A 23,240-nucleotide genomic window follows, 5' to 3' on the forward strand; every position below is an offset into this window, starting at 1 on the left:
TTTCTGCTCAGGATATGATCTCAGGGTCTGGAAATCTAGACCCATGTTGGGCTCAGCACTGGGCTTGGAGCCTGCTTCAGATTTCCTCCCTCTCCCTCTGCAACCCCCCTGCCCCGTGCATGTGTGTGCACTCTCTAATTAAAATTTTAAAAAGAACAAAGGTATAAGTCACATTACCTGCCCTCAATTAGTTTACAGTGAATGTAGAAAGCTGAGCAATAAATGTGTCCATAAGAGATCCCTCGATTCTTTACTCCACTCCCCAAAATGTAATGCCAGTGTTCCCATCCCCATTAATGATACTCCTGTTCTTGCAGATCAAAAACCATGCAGTCAGTACTGCTTGATTCCTGTTTAACCCCACACCCTTCCCCCATACACATATAGTTCTTCAGCATATCCTTTTAAATATTACCCAGCCCAACAACATCTTACCACCCTGATCCAGGTCACCATTATCTCTCATTGGCATTAATTACCTCCTAGTTTGTATCTTGGCTTCCATTCTTATCTTTCTACATGCTTTTCTCCAAATAAAAGAACAAATAAGACAGTTATTTCCCTCCCAGAGTTTACAATATAATTCCAATCTTCGGAGCCTAACTATTCATTAACAGGAACATACATTAATTAACATTAGAGGACTCTAGAGTCCTGGTCTGAGCCAATCTCCCAGTGTCTCTGAGAGATGTTTAAAATAGAAAGCTCCAAAATCCAGGAGGGCAAAGTTTAATCAATCACATGGAGTGGTTACTAGTGAAGACTAGGGAAAGAAAAACAACAATGGCAGAAGGAATATGAGCTTTATTTTTTTTAAGATTTATTTATTTATTCATGAGAGATACAGAGAGAGGCAGAGACAGAGGCAGAGGGAGAAGCAGGCTCCATGCAAGGAGCCAGATGTGGGACTCAATCCCGGGTCTCTAGGATCATGCCCTGGGCTGAAGGCGGCGCTAAACCGCTGAGCCACCCAGGCTGCCCCAAATATGAGCTTTTTTTTTTTTTTTTTAAGATTTATTTATTTATTCATGAGAGATACACAGAGAGAGCCAGAGACACAGGCAGAGGGAGAAGCAGGCTCCCTGCAGGGAGCCGGATGTGGGACTTGATTCTGGGACTCCAGGATCATGTCCTGAGCTGAAGGTAGGCACTAAACCCCTGAGCCACCCAGGGATCCCAAATATGAGCTTTAGAGTCAGACAAATCCAAGTGTGAAGTCTATATCTGACATAAATTCGTTCCATGACTTCAGCAATAGTCAACCATGGAATAAATATTATCATGATGATGCCAATACTAATTATGGTGCACTTTCAACTTACCCAAGCTAATAAATGTTGGTCTGACTCAAAAAACCACTCTTGTAAATTGATTTAGTGAGATAACACAAAAGGGTTAAAAGAAGAGGAATTGGCAGTGTGAAAAAATATGACACTGAAGTTCTATTGCATCTTCAGGGATAAAGTATCTAAAATACAAGATGCTGTTTTATTTGTTTTCCTAGTCATGACTCAGGATCAAAATACAGTACAACTCCATAGGTCACCAATCCCACCACAGTCTATGAGTTTAAGTGACAAAGCCCCAAGTTTCTTTGGAGTCAACTAACATTGGCTAGAGTACCAAGGTAAAAGACTTTACAAAAAACACAGTCTGGAAAGAATTACCAGTTACAAATTGGTCTTTTTCTTTTCTTTCTTTTTTTTTTTTTTTTACAAGATTTTATTTGAGAGAGAGAGCACACAAGCAGTGCGAAGGGGCAGAGGAAGAGGGAGCAGCAGACTCTCTGCTGAACATGGAACCAGACAACATGTTGGGCTCAATCCCAGGACCCCAGGATCATGACCTGAGCTGAAGGCAGATGCTTAACTGAGTGAGCCACTCAAGTGTCCCCAAATTGTCTTTTTCATATGCACCTGCACTCACACCCACAAAGATTACTCTGGAGAAGTAAATTTATTAAACTATCGAGGTATTACATGTAGTCTTTGCTGAATCTCTTTCCTAAACTGTAATTGCATTGATGCCACCTGCTGCCGAGTGAGGGCCTTGTCACAGGTCTGATATGTCAATCTATAGCAGAGACTGACCTGTTGAGTCTTAGGATGCTGGAAACGACTAAGGAATTGTATGGATATGACAGTGTCCTGGGACACTGCTCGGGCCACTGTGTGAAACTCTAGTTCATCAAATTCTTTCTTCTTATCTAACCAAAAACTAATATCATGCACATAGCACGGAGGATACAGGGAATAGCTTTTAAAGGGTTCTATTTTCCCAGGAACAAAATTCTTCAGGAAACGGGGATCAAAGGTCCACAACATCCTCCAGTCTGAGATACCCCAGACAAGCATTGTTAGTAGGTCCAAGTTCATAGACACAAACATAAAACTCTGGTCTTTGTGTATAATGCTTGTAGCAGATGTGACAGACCCAATAATCAGATCCTTGGCACAATCTGGGCCAAAATTATGAGACTTCACATAAATAAAATAATCTTTCCCATTTGGTTGAAAGACAAATTCCACTGAACTGCTCAGCTTAGAGCCCTCCAGCAATGTCTGGGTCAGAAGGCTATCAAGAGTGCCCTTCAGGTGATCCAGCAGTGACTGAAGATAATGATCCTTCAGATTTTTATTAAACCCAAGGATAAATAAAATCTCATGAAATGCTGGCATTGTGAAAGGCAAGATAAAGCACTTCCGAAAGACAGGTCCACTGAGGACGTGTAGGGAACCTGGGAAGAAGCCTGGTGCTTGGATGACAGCCTGAACATGAACTAGGAGAGAAGGTCTAAGGCACACCTTATTTTGGCCATAGATTTCTTCATGAGCTTCTTCCTTGCTGTCTAATCCAGGATCCTTGAGAAGATTAAGTTCTGAAAATAACACTAGAAAGTCCTTCATGTCTTGTGTTGTCCCACCAGTCAGGGACTCAGAATTTGAGTTATCTTCACAGAGACTAATCCAAAAGGCAGCCGACAGACTGTCACAGTTCCAGTAAGTGAGAACATTGGTGCTTCCCTCTGGCAGTAAAGGAAAGGAACAGTTCAGCCTCTTAAGAGGGAAAGCTTTGCCCAATTCAGCAATGAGCTTCTCATTAATGGTTTTGATGGGATGACAGGAAGGTGCTTCTAGGAAACCTCTGTTTAAACACACATAAAAATGACTTTTTAAACTTCAAACATAAATAATTATAATGGATCTAGAATTAAAAGCACAGGGATCCCTGGGTGGCGCAGCGGTTTGGTGCCTGCCTTTGGCCCAGGGCGTGATCCTGGGAGACCCTGGATCGAATCCCACGTCGGGCTCCCGGTGCATGGAGCCTGTTTCTCCCTCTGCCTGTGTATCTGCCTCTCTCTCTCCCTCTCTCTGTGTGACTATCATAAATAAATAAAAATTAAAAAAAAAAAGCACAAATAACTGTATAGAAAAGAATTATCTTTAAGGTGATTCCAAAAGCAAATTAAAAAATTCATCTACCAGAAACAGAGATCATGTGTTTCAGAACTCCGATAGCCACCATTCTTACAATATACCAGAAAATATGACAAAGTTTACTTTTTTAAAGGTTTATTTATTTATTCATGAAAGACACAGAGAGAAAGATGCAGAGACATAGGCAGGAGAAACAGGCTCCCCACAGGGAGCCCGATGCAGGACTGTATCCCAGGACCCCAGGATCATACCCTGAGCCAAAGGCAAACGTTCAACTGCTAAGCCACTCAGGTGTCCCAATATGACAAAGTTTAATTCTAAAAAGGCTTGTGGGGCAGCCCGGGTGGCTCAGCGGTTTAGCACCACCCAGTGCGTGATCCTGGAGATCTGGTATGGAGTCCCACATCAGGCTCCCTGCATGGAGCCTGCTTCTCCCTCTGCCTGTGTCTCTGTCTCTGTCTCTCTCTCTCTGTGTGTCTCTCATAAATAAGTAAAATCTTAAAAAATAAAAATAAAAAAATAAAAAGGCTTGTGTAAGGTCAGACTGACAACTATTCATAGCATGAACATCATGAACAATTTATCCATGAAATTAACATTTTTTTTTGAAATTAATTAACAATTTATCCATTTAATATATGGTTGCCATCAAGTCAATCAGGATACAACTAGAGATAGAAGTAATTTCTGGTAAAACAGCAGGTTACCTGTTCAACTTTCCTACAAGTGCTTCTGGTTCTGGAAAGGAAAACCACCGGTCACCCAGTTTGATCCTGAAGGTTCTGGGTTGTGAACACCCAAAGGGTAAGCTCCGGGTGAAGATATGGTTCAAAGCACCTTCTACATGAAAGGACTTATCTTGACTCCTGCCAAAATAGTCACCAAGTATGGAGTCTGTCATTTATTTAATTAATTAACTAATTCATTGTCATTTTTTTTAAAAGCAAGTATTTCTAGAGACTAAAGCAGGAAGTTGGTAGAGGAAAGTTTGACTAAGAGATTTTTTTTCATTATTAGTATAAGAGATGAAAAAAGGCTAGGCTTCTGTTATTACTTACCTATATCCAGTGCACTTGTACCCTGGCACAGACTCACAGCTGAAGGGATGCACCTCACTTAAAATGAATCCTCCCAGAGCAGCCATGGCAACCACCTGCCAGCTGTTGTGCCATTCTCTCCTTGGCTTATCAGCAGAAGTCCCACCTTGTCCTCTACACAATGCCACATGGACTTCTCCTTCCTCTGCAAGAACATCTTTACAGCTAATAGGGGGAAGAGAGCACCAGCAATTTATCAGAAACAAGTTGAAATTATCATAGGAAGTAACCTATACATACCTGGCTTGGCTGTAAAATAATTAAAATACAATCATATCTATTTACAAAGGTCTATAAGACTTCACACATGCAAAGGAAGTAGCTGGAAGTAAAACCGTAAATTCAATGTTCAACTCATAACTGATACTAGTGGCTGACCAGGGTATTATCTGGCTTTGTATCTGCATTGTTCATCTAATGTCATAGAAAGGTCAATGTCTGCAGAATTCCTATACATGATTCACTGATTGGGCTGTTTTTCCCAGTTCAGTTGGTCATTTCACTCCCTTCCTATTAAAATTTCATATTTAAAATACTAACTTATGGGGATCCCTGGGTGGCTCAGCGGTTTCGCGCCTGCCTTTGGCCCCGGGTGCGATCCTAGAGTCCCAGGATCGAGTCCCGCGACGGGCTCCTGGTGCATGGAGCCTGCTTCTCCCTCTGCCTGTGTCTCTGCCTCTCTCTCTCTATCATGAATAAATAAATTTTTTAAAATCTTTAAAAAAAAACAATCCTGGCTGTGTGGGGCACCTGGATGGTTAAGCTTCTGCCTTCAGTTCGGGTCATGATCCCGGGGTCCTGGGGTCGAGCCCGGAATCAGGCTCCCTGCTTACTGGAGAACCTGCTTCTCCCTCTGACCCTCCCCCAGCTCGTGCACTCTCTTTCAAATTAATTTTTAAAACCGTAAAAAAAAAAAAAAAAAAAAAAAAAAAAAATCCTGGCTATGTGAAGTTTCTTGACAACTATGACCCCTAGAGACCTCCCATACAGTACCATGTTTTGGTAAAGTAGTGTAAAGCACTATTTTAAGTTCACATTAATCTGAGGTAGTTCCCATCAATATCCTCATTTTATGGATGAAGAAGCAAAAGCAAGTAAGGATCAAGTAAGCTTACCCCAAATCACATAACTATTAAGTGGTGGGTGGGGATTTTGAATCCATGTTTTTGGCCATCAGATTATACTGGCTACCATTATTTTGCATTATCCAAAATAGGTGTTCCTCCCTTTACACGCCCAAGAGCACACTATTTGTACTTTTATTTAACATTTAGGGTGACACGTCTGCCTTTCCAACTAGACTGTGGGTTCCTCTGGAGCTTTACATTAGCTCTAAAACCTATCATAGTAACTTGCACACATATGCCCTATTTCCCAAACTAAAATATAGGAGGGCAGTAACTGTGTAACGTACATCTTAAACATTTTACTTTTGAGTGGTCTCATTTCCTCACCTCTGGAAAAACTTGGCAAGCAGTTCCCTGTTCTTAGCTACTCCAGCTTTGCGTCCACAGTGGGGAAAATTAAAATAAATTCGATCAAACTCCCTGGGGTGCAGTTCCAAGGCATCTGCCAGACGGGTGCAGTCCACACAAAAAAGTATCTCAGTACCTGGCATGATATACAGACAGGAGGGTGTCTCAACACCTGAATCCCTCCCTAACCTGTACCTTGCAAGACAACCCAGGTGCAAGCCCACAGCTGGCTTTCAGGGAACCGGATGCTCAGGAGCAACCCCCGCGCGCCCTGGGGCCGCCCGCACGCCCCCTCCTTTCACTTCCGGCCGTGCCAGCAGCGGGGCGGGGCGGGGCTTCGCGGAGGGGCTGGCCTAGCTACCTCGCTCGCGCAGGCGCCGCAGATTCTCCCGGGCCACGGGATCCCGGGCCACGTCGGCCGCGCGCTGCAGGCAGGTGGCGGTTACACGGGTGCTCCCGTCCAGGGTCTCGCTCAGCGCAGCGGCGAAGGAAAAATTCCCCTCCCCAACCAACAGGAGGCGCCGAGGGGCCATGGCCGGCACTTGCTCCCCGCTCACGTCCTCGGAGGCGCCAGTTGTTACGTCACTTCCTCCGTTGGGGGGGTGGTCTCTACTGGCCTCTCCCTCGGTCGCCGGTTGATGATGCGTCGTCAGCGTCCTGTCGTCCTGAGAGACGGGTGCCGCCAGTTCGGGAGGAGGGCAGGGGGTAAAGAGCTATGAGTGCAAAAGGGGACTCCGACCATCCCGTCCCCTCCCTTCCTCGCACCCTCAGGAGGGCCAAGATCAATTCCTTTTAGCCCGAGCGCTGCCCTGAGGGACTTCGTCACACCTGCATGAGATCACAAGCAGGCACCAGCGCACAGGTGCGGGCCCAGGGAGAGGCGAGGTCTGAGTGAAGGGAGTGGGGCGGGGCTGAGGTCCAGGGGCGCCCTGTAGGGTACTGTCGCAGAGGGTCTAAGAACAACCTTCCGTAACGGCTGCCTCCCTTTGTCTCTGCTGCTCGAGATTTCTCCAGGTGCTTCTCTCTCCTACCTTTTATTCATTTAGGAAATACCAAGTGCCTATTATGTGCCAGGCCTCCGTGCGGGCGGCGAAATACATGGGTGACCAAGATGTGGCCTGTGAATTCACTGAGCTTACAGTCTCGTGGAGACCGCACAGCGAAGGAGGCAGCCCTGGTACAGTGGGATGCGGCGCTACGAGGAGTCGTTCAGGGTGCAATAGGGGCACAGAAGGACCTAGAACCTCACCAAGTTCCGGGATGAAGTGGAAACATTCCCTGAGTGAAGTGAACCTGAACTGAAACCCAAGAGGAGTAGGGAGCACCTGAGGGGCTCAGTCGGTTAATCGTCTGCCCTTCAGCTCAGGTCATGTTCCCAGACCTGAGATCCTGAGGGATCTGAGATCCAGGGGACCTCGGGCTCCCTGCTCGAGGAGGAGTCTGCGTCTCCCTGTCCCTCTGCCTGCCGCTCCCCCTGCTTGTGCGCGCGCTCTCTCTCTCTCCCTAGCTCGCTCTCTCAAGTAAATAAATATTTTTAAAAGGAAAAGAGGGACGCTTGGGTGGGTCAGTGGTTAAGCGTCTGCCTTTGGCCCAGGGCATGATGCTGGAGTTCTGGGATCAAGTCCCGATATCGAGTCCCATATCAGGCTCCCTGCATGGAGCCTGCTTCTCCCTCTGCCTGTGTCTCTGCCTCTGTGTGTGTGTGTGTGTGTGTGTGTGTGTGTGTGTGTCTCATGAGTAAATAAAATCGTTAAGAGGCAGGAGGAACAATATATGCAAAAGCATGATGGAGAAACAGAATAGTTGAATTTGGCTGAAATGTAGTTGGAGAGTGGGTAACAGAGGAGATTGAAGAGGTAAGCAGGGGCCAGGTCATACAGAACACCCTAAGCCATTTTCACAACTTGAGTCTTACTCGGAAAACAGTGGCCATCTTTTAAATAAGAAGATGACACAATTAGATTTTCATTTTCACACCATTCTTTACTATGGAGAAAGGATTGGAGAAGACCAAGGCTGATGGCAAGATCTGATAGGTGACTACAGCAATAATGGTGGCAAAAGCTGGTAGTGATCTAAAATGGAACTTGGCAGTAAGGATGGAGGGTAGTGGTCTGATTAAAAAATCAATAAGACCTAGAAATTGGATGGATGTAAGAGGTAGAAAGAGAAGTCAGAGTCAAAGATAAGCCCAAGTGGACAACTGAGTGGATGTTGATGTCTGTCCTTACAGCTCCAAGGACAGTGTCACTTTGGTCTACAGTGTGGGTACCAGGCTTGTCAGATTTTGTGGGACCAATTACTCTGTAGTCATCATGCTATTTGTTGACATCAGTGCATGCATCTCTCTTCACAAAGGTACATGATATGAGGGCAGTTACCTTTAAAGCTGCAGTATTGGCTTTGTCCCTACCTGTGGAAAGGTGGCTTGGTGGGTGGTGTCTCCCAGATCATGACCTCCTGGCCATGGTGATCCGGGTGACCTACATTCTTTCTTTGCCTGGAGAACGGGACGGCCAGGTTTGGTGATATCTCTTCCCTTAAAGAAAATGGAACAGCTGGATAAGATTTGCTATCACTTATCTACAAATTCTTCAAACAATACAAGCCACTCAGCATCAAAATACTGTTCATCAGTGAAGGTATTGTCTTACCCCCCAGCCAAGGGACCACAGTCATCTTTTGGCCCAAAATTAAAATGACTAGGCTTTTGATTCCTTACAAAAAATTGAAATTCAGACATTGGTCATCTGATATGTGCAAAGCACCATTGACTGGGATAGCAGGCAGAATGAGAGGTATGATAATAAGATACAGGTCCTGTCCTCAAGGTATGTACACAGTTCAGTATAGGAGATTCAACACATACTTGAAGAACTTCAGCGTATGGTAGAAAGCTAACGATATGAAGATACCATTCTGTGTGAGACAAAGGAGAGAAAAGTTAACTTGGGAGACATCATGAAAGAAGTGGCATTTGAGCTGAGTCCAAAAGGAAGGAAACTATCATTTATTGAACTTTTGTTGTGTTAAATAGTTATCCAACTTTCACTTTTCCCTATTCTCTTGGACTATAGCAATATTCTTAGACCTTAAACTCTTACATCTCTAAATTTCTTGAACATTTAGCTAGTTTTCCATATAGTATTGGGGATACTGAAGGTTTTCCTGCCTCTTTAGGGGGTGGCATTTAATGTCTGCCATCTGCTACTTTTGATTGAGAGGATAGTTCAAAGGATTCAGGGACCAGGAGAGAAAGAAACAGAACCACAATTAAACTGGGAGAAGAGCCTAGATTCTTAGGAAGGTGTACTTATGTTATACTTGGCCAAGGATAAAGAAGGGATGAATGCCTTCTCTATTCCCTAGTTTATGCAACTTGCCTTTCTGTTCTCACTTTTTCCCAGAGACAGTCCCTCGCCTATTTCCTTGCAAACCCACACTATGGCAGCCTCATTAATGCAGATGGACATGCTGAAATATGGACAGATTGGAATGATATGTCCAAGTTTTTCCAATATGGATGGAGATGTACCACTAATGAGAATTCCTATTCAAATCATACCCTGATGGGAAACTGGAACCAGGAAAGATATGACCTGAGGAATATCGTGCAGCCCAAACCCTTGCCTTCCCAGGTAATCTAACTTTCTCTTCTGTTTCCTTCCATTAGCAAAAGAAATGCCAATGGCCATTTAAGAGGTAGAAATCTGAGAACTTCCATGCCGAGATCTCTCAGGCTTCTCTACTCAGTGAGGTGGTTGGGGGTGGACAGCAGTCTTTAACTGGAATGTCTGTCCTACTATACTATCAAGTTGAATAGTAAAGTATTCAAAGTATGGGTAGTACTCTTTCTCTTGCTTCTCTTTAGACTTTATTCATCTACATAAGTATATGTCTTCTCACTCAGGCTGCCTACCTAGATTTGTCATTTATCTGCATTTTGCCCGTAAATGTTTCCTTAACAAACAAACAAGCAAACTTACAAAGGATATGAAAGTTAGTAGACATAGACCTCTAGTTAATCTAAAATATGACAGCATGTTAGAATTCATGTAATTGTGTCCTTTATTTCCCAATATTAGGTGTATACTCCTATATTTTTAACTAATTGGTTTTTCTTTCCAGTTTGGACACTATTTTGAAACAACGTATGACATGAGCTATAACAACAAAAGGCCACTTTCAACTCATAGTAGGTGGACTGTTCTTTTCAATCTTTATATACTCAGGACTTAACTCTGTGCCTGGAACATAGAAGGAACTCAAATAAAAGTAAATTGAAAAAAAAAGTAAATTGAATGAGTAAATAAGTGCATGAATGAGTAAATGATTTTTCTCTTTTCTCAATTTTGGTAGGACTCACTAAACTCAGAAATGTTCCCTCAGAAATAAGAGCGAGACCAGTTCCTTGTTGTTGACTGATTCTACTTGTCTTTCCTTCCCTTTTCTCTTCCCCCAGGGTTTAAGAGAGAGCCTCACTGGTTTCCAGGACATCAGCCTGAGCTGGATCCTCCTCGATACAAATGCACAGAAAAGTCAACTTATATGGCTAGCTACTCAGAGCCTCCACTTGGGCAATACTCTGCCTGTGTGTGGAATCCTAGTAACTGCCAAGAGGTCCAGGATTCTAAGAAAGAATAAGAAGCTTCATTTTTCCAGAGTAAATTGTAGGAGGGAACACATTCTAAGCACAAGTAAGAATTTAGCTGACTATAATACAGTTTCACTCTCTGAATAAAGCACAGTAAATATTCCCTAACCCCTTTTTTGTTTGTTTTAATCAAGATTTAAATGTCAAATTTAAGTTAATTATGTCTGCTCTTAGTTCTCTGTTGCGAAGTTGTAGTAGGAGAGGATTTAAAAAGGATTATTTTAAATCTGCAACTACTTTGCTCTTCCCTACCTTCCATATGGCAGTACTGCAAGATCCAGCATGACTTGGGTTATGTTTGATGAGGCGCTTCCTGGATATAAGCCAGGTGGTCACCATCAGATATTGTAACTTTATCATGACCTTAATGAATATCCCCTCTTAAAGACTACAAAAAGGGGAAAAAGACTTTTTAAAATTATTATAATGAATTTAAAACATACAAAATTAGACAGAGTAGTATAATGAACTCCCATATACATTACCCAGCTTCAATAATTTATTTTTCATTTTTTCATTTTTCTAAAGATTTCATTTATTCATGAAAGACACAGAGAGAGGCAAAGACATAGGCAGAGGGAGAAGCAGGTTCCCTGTGGGGAGCCTGATGCGGGACTGGATCCCAGGACCCTGGGATCATGACCTGAGCCAAAGGCAGACACTCAACCACTGAATCAACCAGGTGCCCCAATAATTTATTTTTTAAAAGATTTTATTTATTTGGGGGAGAGAGAGATTATGAGTGAGAGCGAGAAAGAATCTGAAGCGACTCCACAATGAGCACAGAGCCCAAAATGGGGCTCCATCCTACAACCACAAGATCATGACCTGAGCTGAAACCAAGAGTTGGGCACTTAACCAACTGACACCCAGGCACCTAGCTTCAACAATTTATGACTGATCTTAACTATCCTTATATACTTTCTCTATTTATAAAATTAATTTTAGAGCAGATCTCAGAAATTATATCTTTTCACCTCCAAAGATTTCAGTATATATCTCAAAAAGATAAAAATCATCAATTTTTTATTCCCCCACAAAGACCATCAAGGCAACCTTTCATCAAACAAAGCTGAGGTATTAAACCTCTAGCAGGGAAGCACATCAACTTGACGCAATCTTTGTGAGAATTCAAAAGGGGGATGTTCGGGGAGGGTATCTTGAGAGATTTCGGGTAAGGACTAAACCAACAGTGGTTTAAGACAAATCTTTCAGAGCACCTGGGTGGCTGGGCAGTTGAGTGTCTGTCTTCCACTCAAGGTGGATCCCAGAGTCCTGGGATCAAGTCCCATATCAGGCTCCCCACAGGGAGACTGCTTGTCCTTCTGCCTGTGTCTCTGACTCTCTCTCTGTCTCTCATGAATAAATAAATAAAATCTTTAAAAAAAAAAAAAAAGATGGGTCTTTCAAAGTGGGGAACTGGTAGGGATTGAGACAGGATCGTGAATAGTTTGAGCTTAGTGAGCACAGGGAGGCAACAGTCTAAATTTTAACACATTTGAACTTATCAATATTTTCCTTTTTTATTTTGTCTCCTGTTTATTATGATAATATAATGGATGAAAGATGTCTCCCATGTATTTCCTCCCAAACGTTCATTATTTTATATTACAAACACAGATATGGAATTTATGTTGTATAGGATGTGAGATAATAACTGAGTTTTATTTTTTTCCATATGACTATCCAGTTTTCCCATTAATTATTAATAATTATTGAAAAGACCATACTTTCTCCACTGCTCTTGAACACCATTTTTATTGTAAATCAACTATCTGTGTATACTTGGGCCTTTTTCTGGGCCCTCTATTACATGCCATTGGCCTAACTGTCATTACATATGCTATCTTATCCACAATGCCTTAATTACTTTGCTATTGTAATTACGATAATTTTGTAAATCTTAATATAAAATAAATGAGATACTTTCACATTGTTTTTCTTCAAGAATGCCTTAACTATTTCTAACCCATTGAAGTTCTATATAAATTTTAGGATCAACTTGCCAAATTTTACAGAAAGATACCATTAGGGTATTGGTGGAAACCGCATTGCATTGTTAGATCAACTTAAGAATTTGAGTTATAGGGGCGCCTGAGTGGCTCCACGGTTAAGCATCCAACTCTTGATTTCCGCTCAGGTCATAATTTCAGGGTCATGAGACTGAGCTCTGCATTGGGCTCCCTACCCAGCTGGGAGTCAGCTCAAGATTCTTTCTCCCTCTGCCCCTCCCATTTGTTCCATCTCTTTCTCTCTCTCTAAAATAAACAAATACATCTTTTTAAAAATTTTAAGGGGCAGCCCGGGTTGCTCAGCGGTTTAGCGCCGCCTTCCGCCCCGGGCGTGATCCTGGGGACCCAGGATAGAGTCCCGCATCGGACTCCCTTCCCTACACGGAGCCTGCTTCTCCTTCTGCCTGTGTCTCTGCCTCTCACTCCCTCTCTGTGTCTCTTATGAATAAATAAGTAAAATCTTTAAAAAAAAAAACTTAAGATTTGAATTATTGCCTCTTACTAATTCTAGTACTTCATTAAAATATGTTCTTGAAATACGAATATTTTATAGGCACTTATTTTAAGTTTATGTTATATATCCTATTTCCTGTGTATCCAGCATATTTTTTAGGTAGTAGTAGTAGTAGTAGTAGTAAAATATATATGGCATAAACTTACCATTTTAATGATTTTTTAAAGTTATTTATTTTTATGATTTTATTTATTTATTTGAGAGTGCGGAGGGGAGGGGCAGAGGGAGAGGGACAAGCAGACTCCATGCTGAGCGTGGACTGAGCCCAATGTGGGGCTCCATCTCAGAACCCTGAGATCACAACCTGAGGCAAAATCAAGAGTCAGTCGCCCAATGTGGGGCTCAAGCTTACAACCCCAAGCTCAAGAGTCATACACTCTTACTGACTGAGCCAGCCAGGTTCCCTATTTTAACTATTTTTAAATGTACAATTTAGTGGCATTAAGTATATTCACAGTGTTGTGTGACTATTAGCACTGTTTCCGGAACTTTGTCATTATCCCAAACTGAAGCTCTGTACCAATTAAACACTGACTTCTCATTCCCCTCTCCTCCTAGCCCCTGACAACCACTGTTCTCCTTTCTGTCTCTATGAATTGGCCTATTCTAGAAACCTCATATAAGGGGAATCATGTCATATTTGTCCTTTTGTGTCTGGTTTATTTTATTTAGCTTGTTTTCAAGGTTCATCCACATATATTCCTTTTAAGACTGAATAATATTCCATTATGTATTTACTACATTTTTCTATTCCATTCATCTGTTAATGGATACTTGGGTTGTTTTTGCTATTTGTCTATTGTGAGTAATTCTGCTATGAACATTGGTGTACAAGTATCTGCTTGACTCCCCATTTTCAATTATTTTAGAGGTATACCTAGAAGTGGAATTGCTAATCATATGGTCATTCTGTATTTAACAGTTTGGAAATGCCCAACAACTGTTTTCCACCACATTTTTTTTTATATTCTCGCTCACAATGCACAAGGATTCTAACTTTTCCACATCCTTACTGACACTTATTTTGTTTTTTAGTTTTTGTTTTTATAATAACCATCCTAGTGGGTATAGAATGGTATCTGTTGTGGTTTAGATTGACACTTCCCTAATGGCTAGTGATCTTGAGCATCTTTTCATGTGCTGTTTAGCTATTTGTATATCTTTGGAGGAAAGTTTATTCAACTCCTTTGCCCATTCTTGAATAGAGTTGTTTGCCCTTTTGTTGTAGGAGTTCTTTATATATTCTGGATATTGATTTCTAGTCAGATACAGGATTCACAAATATTTTCTCCCATTCTGTGGATTGTACTTTCTTTCACTCCTTTACCAATGCCCTTTGATGCACAGAAGTTTTCAATTTTGATGAAGTTCTGTTTATCTATTTTTTCTTTTGTTGCCTGAACTTTTGGTGTCATATCCAAGAAATTCTTGCCAAAGTCAACATTATGGATATTTTCCCATAGGTTTTCTTCTAAGATTCTACCGTTTTCACCTTATAACTAAGTCTTTGAAAAAAGAAAAAAATGATTAAGTCTTTGATCCTTTTTGAATTAACTTTTTAGATGGTATAATGTAAGGGTCCAGCTTCATTCTTTTGCATGTGGAATGTCCAGTTTTTTCAGCATCATTTGTTGAAAAGACTATACTTTCCTCCATTAAATGGACTTGGTATCTTTGTCAAAAAAAACATTTAACCATATGCATAATGGTTTATTTCTGGCCTCTGTATTCTATTCCACTGGTCTATATATCTGTTTTTGTGCTAACACCCCACTGTTTTTTATTACTGTAGTTTGAAATAAGTTTTGAAATTAGGAAATATGAGTCTTCCAACTATGTTCTTATTTTTATTTTTATTTTTTTAATATTTTATTTATTTATAGAGACACAGAGGGAGAATGAGAGGCAGAGACACAGGCAGAGGGAGAAGCAGGCTCCATGCAGAGAGCCTGACATGGGACTCAATCCAGAGTCTCCAGGATCACACCCTGGGCTGCAGGCGGCGCTAAACCGCTGCGCCACTGGGGCTGCCCTTTTTAGATATTATTTTGGCTATTCAGGGTCCCTTGAGATTTCATATGAATTTTAGGGTAAATTTTTCTATTTATGGAAAAAGAGGTGTTAAAATTTTTAATAGGGATTCAAATAAATCTATAGATTGCTTTAGCTAGGTTGATATCTTGACAGTATTAAGTATTCTAGTCCATGAACATGTGATGTCTTTCCATTTATTTGTCTTTAATTTATTTCAGCCATTTTTTATTGTCTTCAGTATATAAGCCTTTTGCCTCCTTAGTTAAGTTTATTCATAGTATTTTTGATGCTGTTATAAATAGATTAGTTTTCTTTTTTTTTAAGATTTTATTTTATTTATTTATTCATGAGTGACACACAGAGAGAGGCAGAGAAGTAGACAGAGGGAGAAGCAGACTCCCTGTGGGGAGTCCAGTGCAGGACTCGATCACAGGACCCAGGATCACGATCTGAACCAAAGGCAGACGCTCAACCACTGAGCCACTCAGGTACCCTTTGATTTGTTTTCTTAATTTCCTTTTGGGATTATTCTCTGTTAGCATATAAAAATGTAGATGACTTTTGTATGTTGGCTTTGTATCCTGCAACTTTGGTGTATTTGTTTATTAGCTCTAGAGAGTTTTTGGTGAAATCTTTAGGCTTTCTACATGTAAGATCATGTCATCTATAAACAGATAATTTAATCCCTTCCTTTCCAATTTGGAAGCTTTTCTTTTTCTTACCTAATTACTCTGGCTAGAGCTGCCAATAATAGTGGCAGAAGCTGCCACCTCTATTGAATAAAAGTGGTAAAAGTGAAAATTCTTGTTTTGTTCCTGATCTTAAAGGAAAACCTTTCGATTTTCACCACTGGGTATGATGTTACCTGTGAGTTTTTCATATACGGTCTTTATTTTGTTGAGGTAATTTCCTGCTATTCCTAATTGAGTGTTTTTATTATGAATAGATATTGAATTCTAATATTCTTTCTGCATCATTTGAGATTAGCATTTTTCCCGCTTCATTCTGTTAATGTGGTGTAGTACATTGATTTTTATATGTTTAATCAACTTTGCATTTCAGGAATAAATCTCATTTGGTTGCAAGGTATCCTCTTAATATGCTGCTAAATTCGGTTTTCTAGTATTTTATTGATTTTTGCATCAATATTCATAAGGAGCATTGGTCTATAGTTTTCTTGCAATATCTTTGTCTGGTTTCAGTATTGGGGGAATACTGGCATCATAGAATGAGTTAAAAACTGGGTGATGGGGTGCCTGGGTGGCTCAGTTAGGGAAGTATCTGCCTTCAACTCAGGTCATAGTCCCAGGGTCTTGGGATCGAGGCCCATCTGGCTCCCTGCTCAGCGGGGAGTCTGCTTCTCCCTCTCTCTCTGCCACTCCCCCTTGCTTGTACTCTCTGGCTCTCTCCCTGTCAAACAAGTAAATAAAATATTAAAAAAAAAAATGGGTGATGGACATTAGGAGGGCACATGATATGATGAGCATTTGGTATTATATAAGACTGATAAATCACTGACCTCTACCTCTGAAACTAATAATACATTATATGTCAATTAATTGAATTTTTTAAATTTTTAAAGATTTTACTTATTTATTTGACACGGAGAGAGGCAGCAGGCAGAGGGAGAAGAAGAAGCAGGCTCCCTGCGTGCTGAGCAGGGAGCACAATGTGGGCCTCAATCCCAGGACCCTGGGATCATGACCAGAGAGAGGCAGGCACTTAACCAACTGAGCCACCCAGGAGCACCCCTAATTGAATTTAAATTTAAAAAAATAAGAAAAAAAAATGAGTTAAGAAATATTTACTCCTGGGGCACCTGGCTCAGTCAAAAGAACATGTGACTCTTGATCTTGGGGTTGTGAGTTTGAGCTCCACGTAGGGTACAGAGATTACTAAAAAAAAAAAAAAAAAGATTAAAAAGTAGAACTTAAAAGAAAAAAAGAAAGAAATGCTTCCTCCTCTTCAATTTTTTGGAAGAGTTTGACAAGGATTGGATTTAATTATTTAAATGTTTGGCAGAATTCTGACCCAGGGCTTTTCTTTGTTGGGATGTTATTACTGATTCTATCTCCTTGTTAGCTACAGGATTATTCATATTTTCTACTTCTTCATGATTCCATTTTAGTAGATAATGTGTTTCTAGAAATGTATCATGCTCTTTCTCTCTCAAATAAATAAATAGATAAATAAATAAAATCTTTAAAAGAAAAATAATCTCATATCAATAGTCTAAATTTATTTTGTAAGGAACCAGAAAAAAAGAACAAACTTCACCCAAAGCTAGCAGGAAGAAGGAAATAAAAAAGATCAGAGCAGAGATAAATAAAATAGATAATAGAAGAACAATACAGAAAATCAACGAAACCAAAAGTTTGATTCTGGTGAAAATATCAACAAAATTGACAAACCTTTAGCTAGACTGGCTAAGAAAACAGAAAACAGAAAAATCAAATTACTAAAATCAGAAAAAAGTACAGACATTGCTACAGATTTTAAAGAAATAAAAAGGATTATGAGAATACTATGAACAATTGTATGCCAGCAAATTGGAAAACATAGGCGCCCTCATTTTTCTTTCTCAATGTATGTGTTTATAGCTGTAAATGTCCCTTTTAGTACCACTTTCATTGCATTCCTTGAGTTTTGATATGTTGATTTTTCTTTTCCATTTATCTCAAGGTATTTTAAATTTTCTTTTATAATTTATTCTTAATCCAATGATTGTTTAAGAATGTGTTGAGGGCGCCTGGGTGGCTCATTTGGTTAAATGTCTGCGTTGGGCTCAAATCATGATTTCAGGGTCCAGAGATGGAGCCCCACATCCGGCCCCCTGCTCAGCGGGGAGTCTGCTTCTCTGCTTCTCCCTCTGCTTCTCCCCTGCTCATGGGTGCTCTCCAGTGAGTACACATATATGTGCTTTCTCTCTCTCTTTCTCTCTCTCTCTCTCTAGATATATATATATCTTCCAAATAAGTAAATGAACAATTTTTTTAAGATTTTATTTATTTATGAGAGAGAGAGAGAGAGAGAGGCAGAGACACAGGCAGAGGGAGAAGCAGGCTCCATGCAGGGAGCCTGACATGGGACTCGATTCCAGGACTCTAGGATCATGCCCTGGGCTCAAGGCAGGCGCTTAAACCACTGAGTCACCCAGGCTTCCCCTAAATGAACAATCTTTAAAAAAAAAAAATCTGGATGGCTTAGTAGTGGAGCATCTGCCTTTGGCTCAGGTTATGATCCCAGGGTCTGGGATTGAGTCCCACATCAGGCTCCCCACAGGAAGCCTGCTTCTCTCCCTGCCTATGTGTCTGCTTCTCTCTGTGTGTGTCTCTTAAATAAATAGATAAAATCTTGAAAAAAAAAAAAAAGAATGTGTTGTTCAATTTGTGAATTTTCCATTTTTCCTTCTGTTATTAATTTCTGGTTTCATTACATTACGATCAGAAAAAATACTTGATATGATTTTAATCTTTTAAAATTTATTAAGACTTAGGGCATCTGGGTGGCACAGTTGGTTAAGCATTTGATTCTTGGTTTTGGCTCAGGTCGTGACCTCCAAGTTGTGAGGTCAAGCCCCACATAGGGCTCTGTACTCAGTGAAGAGTGTGTTTGAGATTCTCTCTCCCTCTCCCTCTGCCCCTCCCACTTATGCTCTTACTCTCTCTCTCTGTAAATAAATAAATAAATCTTTAAAGTAAAATTTATTAAGACATATGTGTGGCCTAATCTATGATTTTTCTTGCAGAATATTCCTTTTGCACTAAGAAAAAGGTATACCCCTTTGTTGTTAGCTGGAGTGTTCTGCTACTACTTTGTAAATTGTCTCTAACTCCCCTCTGCCAAACAAAGCTGCAGAGAACATCCTCATATATAGCTCTGAATTGCTGGGTGATGAAGTAATTGTGTATTTAATTTGGCTGTTGTTCTCAAGAATGGCTGTGCTGTCTACACACACCAGCAGTGGCTAAGGTTCCTATGTTGCCATATCTCTGCCAATACTTAGCATTAACCGACTTTCTAATTTTTGCCAAGCTGATAGGTGTGTAAAGCAGTGGCTCTCAACCAGAAGCAATTTTGTCCTTCAGGAGACAATTGGCAATGTCTAGAGACATTTTTGATTCTTACAACCTTGTATGTCTACTACATCTGGTGGGTAAGGACCAAGGGTCCTGTTCAACATCCTACAATGCACAAAATAGCCCCCACAACAAAGAATTATCTGGTCCAAAATATCACTAATACAATATGGAGAAAGCCTATTGTAAAATTATAGCTTGTTTATACTTTGATTTTCATTTCACTGACTACCAGTGATTTTCAGCATTATTTGTATGCATATTGGCTTTTTGGTTCCCACTTCTATAAATTTCATATGTACAGTCATTGTTCATGTTTTTTTTTCCATTGGAGCAGCTGTCATTTTCAGTTTGCAGGGGTTCTTTGTATATTCCAGCTACCAATGCTATTCATCTCTTATAAATTTTAGAGATTACATGTATATTCTCCCTTCTGTCAACTTCTGTGGACGGTTAAAGATGGCCACAAATTCTTTGATACTCTCTCACCAAAAGGTGGAAATCTATACCCCTTCCTTTCAAATATAGACACTCTGTAATTGCTTTGACCAAAAGATATGGGAAAAGTAATATTGCACAGGTTCCTAGGCCCAGGCAGCGTTCACCTCCTGTCTTGTGCAATACTCCTTACTGGAGCCCTGAAGTCCAACTACCTGATGGAAATACCCTATAAAGAGGCCCTGTTACTACAAAGAGAGGGAGAGGGGCCCAGCTGAGCCCAGCCTTCCAACCATCTTCACTAAATCATCAAGAGTGAGAGTTAAGGCATCTTGAAGCCTGAAAGCCAACAACTGATCCTAGTCAATGTCATGAGGAGCTCAAGAATTGCCCAGCTGAGCTCTGTGCTATAAATAGTAAAGTCTAATAAAATGATTGTTAAGCTACTACATTTTGGGATAGTTTGATTGCAGGAACCACCAGAACAATATTCTATAAGATTGTATCCTGTAAACTTGTGAACTCTTTTATTGGTTCTAATAGTTTGTCTACTGATTCTAATGGGGTTGTTTGGGTAGATGATTATATCATTTACAAATATTAGCCAATATGCCCATTCTCCTGAATTTTATTTTTATTCATTTAAATATTTTCATATTTATTTGTCCATATTGTTATTTTCCTTTTCTGCTTAAAAGCAACTCTATGATTGCTATGTGTTAGTAATAAAAAAATGGCATCACATATGAATTTACTGTTCTCTTATTAAGAAGTCTGTCGTGTATTTACTCTTTAACCTACCATTTTCCTGAAACTGTACTTATGAAAGTGAAAGTTTAGGGACACCGAGGTGGCTCACTAGTTGAGTGTCTGCCTTCAGCTCGGATCGTGATCCCGGAGTCCTGGGATCAAGTCTCGCATCAGGCTCTCTGCATGGAGCCTGCTTCTACCTCTGCCTGTGTCTCTGCCTCTCTCTGTGTGTGTCTCTCATGAATAAATAAATAAAATCTTAAAAAAGAAAAAAAAAGAAAGTAAAAGTTTGCTCAATCTACTGGATGCTTCAGCTTATAGGTTATTTGACTTTCATATTCTGCATTTGATAATCCACCTGACTACTCACTTCTTTCTTCCCTTGGTTTCTGTGATGACATGCCAAATAGGTTTTCCTCCCATCTCTCCGAGACACTATGTCTCTTTTATGAGCTTATCTTTCTCTGCCAATCCCTAAAGTTTGCCTTTCCAATGATTCTGTTGTTGACCATCCCCTCAACTTCTTTTGGCTAACCCTTGGTGGTGTTAATCACTCCCGGAACTGCAGCTCTCACTTATGTGCTTCCATATTCTAAATCTCTATTTCCATACTAGATGTGTCATCAGAGCTCTGAATATATATACATAACCAACTACTTATTGAGTATCTCCATTTGAATTCTTCAAGAGCCACAAACTCAATGTACCTACAACTGTATTCATAATCTTCTGTCTCAAACTTTTTCTCTCCTAAGGTATTCATATCTAAGTGAATTCCATAGCTCTCTTTTATGTATCTTAACCACTCTTTCTTATTTTTAAAAGATTTTATTTATTCATGAGAGAGAGAGAGAGAGAGAGAGAGAGAGAGAGGCAGAGACATAGGCAGAGGGAGAAGCAGGTCCCATGCTGGGAACCCGAGGAGGGACTCGATCCTGGGTCTTCAGGATCACGCCCTTGGCCAAAGGTGGTGTTAAACCGCTGAGCCACCCAGGCTGCCCTATTTTTAATATTTTATCATAAGTTTACACAGTTGTCAAAAACAGAAACCAAGGAATTATTTTGGCTCTTCCTTTTTCATCCCCATTCAAGCACTCAGGCCTTATAAATTCTACCTCCATATTATGTCTTGTTTGAGTCCCCCATTCGTACATCTCTAGTGACTTTTTTTAAAAAGACGTTATTAATTCAAGAAGAAAGCACACAGAGTGTGGTGGGGGACAGGAGCAGAGGGAGAGGGAGAAGCAGGCTCCCCACTGAGCAGGGGGTCCGATGATACCAGGGCTCAATCCCAGGACTCTGGGATCATGACCTGAGCCAAAGGCAGACACAACCAACTGAGCTACTCAGGCACCCCTATTGTTTTTTCCTTGTTCCAGTTTTACATTATTTCTCACCCAGTCTGCTGCAAGAGAGCCCTTTTGTTTTGTATCTCTCTTTTCCATTCTGGTCCCCACATACCAATCACTATATTGCTCCCAGAGTAACCCCTAAAAGGACAAAGTTGATTATGACACTCCCTTGGTTAAAATCCTTTATTGGCGTCTATTTCCCTCAAAATAAATTCCAAAGTCCTTAGCAGAATCCCTTCCTAACTCCCTTGCCTTATCTCTCACACTGTCTTCCCCATGCATCTAGTGCCCCCAACCAAACCTAAATACATCAGGACTTCATACTGTTCATTCTTCCTAGATGCATTCCCCTTCTTCTTCACCTTGCTAAGTTGTATAAATCAATGATATCATCAACTTGCTAAGTCTCATAAACCAATAAGAATTCACTTTAGACACCCACTAGGATGGCTATAATCAATAAGATAGATGACAAAATAAGTGTTGGTAAGAATATAGGAAAATCAGAACCCTCATATACTACTAGTGGAAATGTGAAATGATGTAGCTCCTTTAGAAACACTCTATTTCCAGACTGGGTTTTTTGTTTGTTAGTTTGTATGTTATGTGTCTGTTAGCCATTTGTATATCTTCTTTGGAGAAATGTCTGTTCGTGTCTTCTGCCCATTTCTTGACTGGATTTTTTGGATTTTGGGTGTTGAGTTTGATAGGATCTTTAGAGATTTTGGATACTAGCCGTTTATCTGATAAGACATTTGCAAGTATCTTCTCCCGTTCCTTAGGTTGCCTTTTAGTTTTGTCAACTGTTTCCTTTGCTGTACAAAAGCTTTTTATCTTGATGAAGTTCCAATAGTTCATTTTTGCTTTTGTTTCTCTTGGCTTTGGAGATGTATTTAGCAAGAAGTTGCTGTGGCTGAGGCTGAAGAGGTTGCCGCCTATGTTCTCTAGGATTTTGATGGATTCCTGCCTCATAGTTAGGTCTTTCATCCATTTTGAATGAATTTTTGTGTATGGTATAAGAAAATGGTCCAGTTTTCATTCTTCTCCACGTGGCTTTCCAATTTTCCCAACACCACTTTTTGAAGAGATTGTCTTTTTCCAATGGATATTCTTTCCTGCTTTGTCCAAGATTAGTTGACCGTAGGGTAAGGGTCCATTTCTGGGTTTTCTATTCTGTTCCACTGATCTATGTGTCTGTTTTTGTGCCAGTACTATACTGTCTTGATGATTATAGCTTTGTAATACAGCTTGAAGTCCAGAATTGTGATGTCTCCTGCTTTGGTTTTCTTCTTCAACATTCCTTTGGCTATTTGGAGGTCTTTTTTGATTCCATATAAATTCTAGGATTGTTTTTTCTAGCTCTGTGAAAACTGCTGGTAGTAGTTTGATAGAGATTGC

At 40.5% G+C, this 23,240-nt stretch overlaps 3 protein-coding genes and 1 long non-coding RNA gene across 7 annotated transcripts in view; 2 read left to right on the forward strand and 2 right to left on the reverse strand.

Moving 5' to 3' along the window:
- ALG9 (ALG9 alpha-1,2-mannosyltransferase) overlaps window positions 1–498 on the reverse strand; it is a 112,213-nt gene extending 111,715 nt beyond the window's left edge. For both annotated transcript variants that reach the window (XM_077893467.1, XM_077893460.1), the window contains exon 1: window positions 480–498. The gene's annotated coding sequence lies outside the window, so the exon portion shown is untranslated. The remainder of the gene's footprint in view (window positions 1–479) is intronic.
- LOC144311244 (uncharacterized) overlaps window positions 1–1,978 on the forward strand; it is a 37,351-nt gene extending 35,373 nt beyond the window's left edge. Inside the window, exon 3 of the long non-coding RNA XR_013376819.1 lies at window positions 1,720–1,978. This is a non-coding gene — a long non-coding RNA (uncharacterized LOC144311244). The remainder of the gene's footprint in view (window positions 1–1,719) is intronic.
- FDXACB1 (ferredoxin-fold anticodon binding domain containing 1) lies at window positions 1,684–6,847 on the reverse strand. The gene is made up of 5 exons (XM_077893472.1): window positions 6,371–6,847; window positions 5,989–6,145; window positions 4,496–4,699; window positions 4,145–4,303; window positions 1,684–3,144 (listed from the first exon to the last, which is right to left on the reverse strand). The coding sequence occupies exons 1-5, from the start codon at window positions 6,540–6,542 to the stop codon at window positions 1,965–1,967; spliced, it is 1,872 nt and encodes a 623-aa protein (XP_077749598.1). The 5' UTR covers window positions 6,543–6,847; the 3' UTR covers window positions 1,684–1,964.
- CFAP68 (cilia and flagella associated protein 68) lies at window positions 6,595–12,594 on the forward strand. 3 transcript variants are annotated; one of them, XM_077893474.1, is made up of 5 exons: window positions 6,601–6,871; window positions 7,056–7,186; window positions 9,417–9,647; window positions 10,138–10,204; window positions 10,472–12,594. In XM_077893474.1, the coding sequence occupies exons 2-5, from the start codon at window positions 7,121–7,123 to the stop codon at window positions 10,651–10,653; spliced, it is 546 nt and encodes a 181-aa protein (XP_077749600.1). In that variant the 5' UTR covers window positions 6,601–6,871; window positions 7,056–7,120; the 3' UTR covers window positions 10,654–12,594. The 3 variants fall into 3 exon arrangements, with proteins under 3 accessions (XP_077749601.1, XP_077749600.1, XP_077749599.1); XM_077893475.1 differs by lacking the exon at window positions 7,056–7,186 and having other exon boundaries at window positions 6,595–6,871; XM_077893473.1 differs by lacking the exons at window positions 6,601–6,871; window positions 7,056–7,186 and adding an exon at window positions 8,264–8,651.
- Window positions 12,595–23,240: the final 10,646 nt, after the last annotated feature.

The sequence above is a fragment of the Canis aureus genome, chromosome 3 (genome assembly GCF_053574225.1).
Source record: "Canis aureus isolate CA01 chromosome 3, VMU_Caureus_v.1.0, whole genome shotgun sequence".
Classification (NCBI taxonomy): domain Eukaryota; kingdom Metazoa; phylum Chordata; class Mammalia; order Carnivora; family Canidae; genus Canis; species Canis aureus.

What these genes read in the sequence shown, in the direction of transcription:
- FDXACB1 (XM_077893472.1), bottom strand. Translation starts at nt 6,542, where the DNA reads ATGGCCCCTCGGCGCCTCCTGTTGGTTGGGGAGGGGAATTTTTCCTTC. An exon ending in GCGGCGCCTGCGCGAGCGAG is followed by an intron (nt 6,146 to 6,370) that starts GTAGCTAGGCCA and finishes ATATCATGCCAG; the next exon opens with GTACTGAGATACTTTTTTGT. An exon ending in CTTGCCAAGTTTTTCCAGAG is followed by an intron (nt 4,700 to 5,988) that starts GTGAGGAAATGA and finishes TCCCCCTATTAG; the next exon opens with CTGTAAAGATGTTCTTGCAG.
- CFAP68 (XM_077893473.1), top strand. Translation starts at nt 8,559, where the DNA reads ATGGAACAGCTGGATAAGATTTGCTATCACTTATCTACAAATTCTTCA. An exon ending in AATACTGTTCATCAGTGAAG is followed by an intron (nt 8,652 to 9,416) that starts GTATTGTCTTAC and finishes ACTTTTTCCCAG; the next exon opens with AGACAGTCCCTCGCCTATTT. An exon ending in CCAAACCCTTGCCTTCCCAG is followed by an intron (nt 9,648 to 10,137) that starts GTAATCTAACTT and finishes TTTTCTTTCCAG; the next exon opens with TTTGGACACTATTTTGAAAC.